This window comes from Halyomorpha halys, unplaced genomic scaffold (assembly GCF_000696795.3).
Source record: "Halyomorpha halys isolate HHAL.00 unplaced genomic scaffold, Hhal_1.1 Scaffold68.1, whole genome shotgun sequence".
NCBI lineage: Eukaryota > Metazoa > Arthropoda > Insecta > Hemiptera > Pentatomidae > Halyomorpha > Halyomorpha halys.
Window position 1 is genome coordinate 1,013,370 of NW_027116161.1, and position 6,567 is coordinate 1,019,936.

Below are 6,567 nucleotides of genomic sequence, written 5' to 3' on the forward strand. Positions count from 1 at the left end.
ATTAATCTTAAATATAAAGCAGATGGTCAGGGCTAAGGTCAAGAAGGAAGAAAAAATAGTAATAAACAATTTATCAGTTAATAAATAAAAAAAATAAACTAATAAATAGTTGATTACTTAAGTTTTTTCATCGTTCTTGACCGAAGCCATGATAATCTCGATCAAAATAACTTATAGACAATCATGTATTTATAAATAAAAAAAATATACTTATGTCCAACAATATCTGTGACTAAAATCTCTTTAGTTAAAACTTTTGATGATTCCCAGATTTGATGGAGAATACCTCATATTTGGTTTTACTAAATATGATTTGCTAATATAAGAGTTTTAAGAATGAATTTGAGGTAAAAACAAAAATATTTCAATTAAATCATTGCAAAAAATTCTGTTTAATAATTTTTTTATTTAAAATTCTAATCAAAATTAAATTTGATACCTTGATGTTTTGGGGTTTTGATCCATTTTCAGAATTTTATACTTGTACATTTTTTTTTGACATATTTACCATTTTTCCTTTAACACTAGACTTTCTAATATATATGTATACATGTATAAATACAAATTATTCATCTTTATAAATTCTTCTATGATAATTTAGTTTATAACTAAAAGTTATAATTAAAAATAGAATTCTAAAAAGTAACTCCCTGGTCTACATACAATGCTATCCTACAGATAAAATCCTTTAATCCTGAAGATGGGGCAAAACCCCAAAACATTGAAGTATTGAATGTATTTTGATAAGAATTTTAAATAAATAAAAGATTGCATATAAGATTTTTCACAATTATTTTTTTGAATATTTTACATAAGTTCTTCCTATTGACATCAACTTATACAAATAAATACCTGTATTATCACTCGATTTATTTTTGATAGTTTCTAAATTGATAGAAATCACTTCTTTTAGTTCGGCCATAGATACTTTGTGGTCAACAATTAAATGTGCCTAAAAAAAAATAATAATAATTTGCATAATAAGAAATAAATAAAGACATAAATTATTGATTAATTTGAATAATCACTTGTAGGACGGTAGTGGATTTAAAGGTGTTATCACATGCAAGACAGTATATTCTTTTTGCTACTCCTGTACAATTTTCTGCATGAAAGTTAGCCTTTTCTTCATCTAAACATACTAACTCGCAACACGGGCAATAATACCAAGATTTCTTGTCATAACTATGCTTCTCCATCCTGGAAATTTTTAAGATCACAGTAGTATATGCAGTTGACACTGCCAATGATTTGGGTTATATATATACAACTCCAGAGTTGTTTGGAACATCGTTAGTTTCTGATAGCTTTAACATTCAGGCCAGGTACAGAGCTGGCTAGTCTTATCTACTGATCTAACTTTGTCAGGGGCTAAAAACATTCTGAAGTAGTGATCAAACACAGAATATCATAGAACAGCAAAAAAACAATACTAACAAAGCAAAAATGATTTTTATGAAAATATGCTGCTCACATAAATGATAAGAGATAGGTATAATGACTGATTAAAAAATTGGATTATTATATCTGGGCAAGTTTTCACTAATCTCAAAAGAGTTAGAGATAAACAGCGCATGAGTTTACTGACATGACAACCGTTACTAACGGTTACTACTACTAATTATGAAATTACGTCAAAAAGTAAGCTCAAAATCGACAAGAAATACATATTTATAAAAAAAATAAATTGTTTTTCGCTGTTTAGTTTATAAATGGTGTGAGCATACATATATAGTTTTTTTTCTTTATTGAGTAATAGGTTCTAAAATATTAAAAAACTAAATATTTCCTCTCTTAATGAGACACTGGCTTATACTGTAAAGGCAAAAGTGAAGAAGTTGAAAGAAGCAGCAGATCGTGAACTTCAGCAACATAACATTCAAATTTGGCCCTTACTAGGCTGGGAGCTGAGAAAGTTAGTTCAGACTGAAAGTATTGGCAACATACACTGGAGTTATTGATATCTGCCGCCTTAGATCGGTCACATTCAAATTATATAGGTTAACAAACTGGTATATTTTACAAAAAATCTGTATTATTTTCCGCTCGCTATATTCTATTAGAAAATTGATAAAATTTTTACCTAGACTATACAACAGGTACTGTAAATATCTTTAGAATGATATTTGAAGTATTTAAGGTGTAAACAACCTACAAAAAAAACCTACAATTTTCAATAATTTTATAAAGTAGTTTATAAGAAATTGAAATTTAATACATAATAAATTAAAAGGTTCAGGATTTTGTAGTATAAAATGAAATTTCAAAGGAATGCACCTTACCTACTTAAAGAAATTAACAGTACCTGTTGTAAAGTTTAGGTTAAAATTGAATTATTTTTGAACAGAAAATTATACGGATCAGTGTGAAATATATTGAGTTCATTGACCGATAAAATTGGATTGCGACCAATCTAAAGGTGGCAGACGATCATATTTCTATTCTATAGAAAGAATACTTTTGGCCAACACCTTTTTAGCCTTGGTTTCCGGTCTATAGCTTTAACTATTCTAGAAGATTGCCCCTTCAGAGATTCAATTTGGTGTGGAGTATATATTTTCTTATTAATATTTCTTATTATTTTTTTCTCACTTACGTATATTAAAAAAGATGAACATTAGCATATAAAAAAAGGGCTTTCGGTCATGTGTTATGTATCTGGTACATGTTATTTGACCAGGAAATTAGTTAAACAATGTTAATTAAATGTGTCACCTGTATGTTGTCTCGAATGCATTCTAAGGGAACTTCGTGAAGCAGCAGAATGCCCACAGTCTGAACATAAGTAAGGCCTCAACTTACGATGTACAATATCTATGTGATGTTTTAACATTCTCATACATGTAAATGTCCTCCCACAAATAGAACAAGAAGTGTTCTCATTTTCACCATTTTGTTTTACTCTATGGACAGTCTGAAACAAACAGAAATTTAGGTCTTAAGAGAAATCTTCACAATTTGTATTAGCACTACATGAGAATGAAATTGATCGAAGATAATAAAAATTGATCAATATATGAGAAGTGTAGTATGAAACAGTAGACAGAAATTAGCAAATCAAATCATTATAATAAATAGGTAGTACCCACCCATATTTCCTCCTGGGACACTCTGTATAAGAATGATACAGTAAGAGGAAGAATTGGAATTGTGAAAAATTTGTAATCCAAGTTTTTAAATGAAATACAAATTTAAAGGCCCTCTGAGTCCAAATGACTACTCACTGGGTCTGTGAATGACAGGATCAGAGATTCACTCGTGAGAAAGACTGAGATGGAGCATATTTGGGATTAGCCTGTTGTCTAATCTGATACCTTAACTTTTTTATATAATGCATGACATGTCACAGAAATAGTGGCATTCTCCTATTTAGTTAATAAGTAAGACTCGGTTATTTCTTGAAAAGCTGTTTCTTCTTAGGATTCTATACAATAAGATTTATGTAAAATGTAAATATATAAATTGGAATACTAGAATATTATAAAATTACACAAAAATCTAAAGAAAAAATTCTCCAGAAAAAAAATATTAGTGGTGGTAGTTAAAAGACAGGAACTGTAGTACAGCATATAGACTACAAATTAGGAGCTATCTGAGCTCTGATAAGATCAAGTATTCTAGATATTAGAAAGAGGTTGGTACTTTTTTTTGGCTTATGTCTTCCACTGAGAATCTATGCAGCCCCAGAGTGGAAGTGTCAGGATCTATTTCCTGGGGTCTCTGCAAAATGAATATTGACTGACGCAGATAGGATATGAACCCATGAAATTCTGAATCAAGTAATCTGGGACTCTAGTCCCAATGTGCTTGGACATCACATCCCTCAAAATATAGCTTATGGTAAATGTCACTGCCTCCAAATGAAATTTATTAATAAGAAAGGATACAAACCTTATGGTTTCTTAGTTGTTTAGTTGTCTTAAATCCTTTACCACAAGAATCACATAAGAAAGGTCTCTCATTGCCATGTGTACGCCTGTGTAAGTTCAACAATTTACTTAAACTGTAACAAACAAGATAATAAAATTTTAACGTCAATTGAAAGTATCACTAGGAAAATTTTAGTTAATTTATACAAGGTATTGAGTTTGATGCTATATGCAGGACAGAAATTAAGCTTAAAACTATTCTTAGGTATACTTACACAAACATTTTGTTGATTTACTAAGTTTAGGATATTAACCTCTTTTTCATAATTTGGAAGTCAAATAAAATTAAGATCTTTATAAGTTAAATTTGTCCTAATATGTGTTATCATTTATCAATGGAGAATGGTAGATGTGTTCAGTAAATCAACTGCCAATGATTTGGGTTATTTATTGAAGTTTAAACTAATTGATAAAATCAAAAAAGTTTTAATTTTTAATTCTCATTTCAGAATTTAGTTTAAAATTAATAATTTACCTCTGATACTCATCTACTAAAGATAGATGCAGAAAGATCATGTTACACACCTAATAATCTTTTCTAATAAAAGATAATGTACTAAATAAAATACAATTATCAAGATAATTAGTAATATTACAAATGATAAGTCAACTTATAAGCTAATATGATGAAACAAATTATTCATTGGTTTACCTATTAGTTTTGTAAGAGCATTGGTCACAGGAATAAAGCTCCATGTCAATACTATGCTGCTTCCAAAGGTGAAGGGATAAGTTTGCCCAAGAGGATGAATTTTCGCAGCATTCCAAACATTTCCATTTGACTCCTTAATGAAAATGATTAACCAAATTTGTTAATGTTTTAGAGTTTTGATAAAAATAACCACTGTCGAACTAAGAACTATAAAAACCTAATTGACCATAAAAGCATACCATCATGACACTGCCTGTGATATGACATATTTGTTAGTGAGACCAAACGTACAGCACAGCCTTCAACACCACATCTGTAAATGTTAAGTTATAATTAATTAAAGATATTTCATATCTGTGATTTTAAAATAATTTTTTTTTTAATGGAAGATTGTTGATTGACTGTGAGCAATTAATAATAGCAAAATGGTCTGGAAGCAGTCAGAAATTGGTAAACATGAACTATAAAAGAATTTGATAATTAACTAAAGGAGAAAATAAATGTTTTTCTGTTTACATAATAAAGACAGTAGTCATATATTTCAGACCTAAGTGATAAAACCATGGAAACGCAAAAACATACCAACAATTTTTTTTACATAACTTATAAATGGAAACATAGGAAGAGGAAGTATTGCCATCGTGAATAATACAGAAATTGCAGATTTGAAACAAATAAGGAATAATTCCTAATCAAATTAAGTGAAAGTCATGTAATGCACAAAACACACCAAATGTTTTGATATATTATTATAATTACTATTACCAATATTGATAACGATTATTAATGTATTGTAAGAAAGTTTATTGAATATTAATGTTGGTAACAGACCCATATTATTTTTGGATTTCCAATTTGCAACTCTGAACTAGTTGTGGAGTTAATTTAAGACATTGCAGGTTCAAATGATCATTCATTCTTTCAGGACATTACCAATTACTCCAATGATAAAAATAATTAAATGTTCCGATAATCACCATTCAATTACGCCCATTCCCACCTTAATCCTTCAATCCCAGCTTGTATTACCATCTCAATCACGTGACCTTGAACCAGTCATATAGATTGTTCCTGGCCCCTCCAGTCTCAGATAACTATCTCGCTTGGACCAGTTACAACGCCACATTTACCTATGTTGTTCGTTACTTTTTCTGAGAATATTTTAGCTTTCCTCATTGAATTTCATATCCTTTTCCAAAACCAAGCCATACACTCAAGTGATCCTTTAGTTTTTTTTTAACACTTACGTTCTATTTCTATCACTATATCCCTTTTCATTCAATGCTCACTTTAAAAAAGAAATACAACTAAGGAATAATAGTTTAGAAAGTTCCAAATTTATTTAGTCACACATAAAACATTTTCTATATAAATTTATGAGTTAGATTTCAAAGCAAAGTTACAAAACTTTCTTCAAACCAGTTTTCAATTACAAAAAAATTGTCAAAAATAATTTTTCAACTATGCTTTTCAAGGGATCTGTAATATCCTACCTGACTCCCATTTCTTTCTCAACTTTAACATTGCTAATCTTCTTCAGTCCTTTTTTAGTCATTTTCTCAGATTTTTCTCTTTTGCTATTGGAGCTGAGCTCAAGAGTTTGTTGTGATCCAGGAGTTATAACAGCTAAAAAACTTTAATGATCATTAAGCAATAAAAATAATAAATAAAAACGAGAGGATAAGAGAATGTATCTGCTTGCAATAAATAAAACGAATTGCTGAGAAAAGATAGCTGAAGTGACTTGGACATGTCTGTATAAAAAACAGTCCTATATAAAATCAATAACTATTGAACAAATAGCTTCAAAATTTATTCATTGGTCCTAAATTTTAAGGAGTATCAAATGATACAGTAAGTATTGGGACTGAAAATTTTCATTTTTGATAAAATTAATCTTAAATATAAAGCAGATGGTCAGGGCTAAGGTCAAGAAGGAAGAAAAAATAGTAATAAACAATTTATCAGTTAATAAATAAAAAAAAT

The 6,567-nt window shown here is 29.1% G+C and overlaps 1 protein-coding gene across 1 annotated transcript in view; it reads right to left on the minus strand.

The window, feature by feature from the left end:
* The window catches only part of LOC106692721 (zinc finger protein 708), a gene marked incomplete in the record, with an annotated part of 25,732 nt that overhangs the window by 7,923 nt on the left and 11,242 nt on the right, over positions 1–6,567 (minus strand). Inside the window, 5 exon segments of the mRNA XM_067053039.1 lie at positions 2,716–2,914; positions 3,892–4,003; positions 4,582–4,714; positions 4,821–4,894; positions 6,075–6,207. Of these exon segments, the coding sequence (XP_066909140.1) occupies positions 2,716–2,914; positions 3,892–4,003; positions 4,582–4,714; positions 4,821–4,894; positions 6,075–6,207 (651 nt within the window).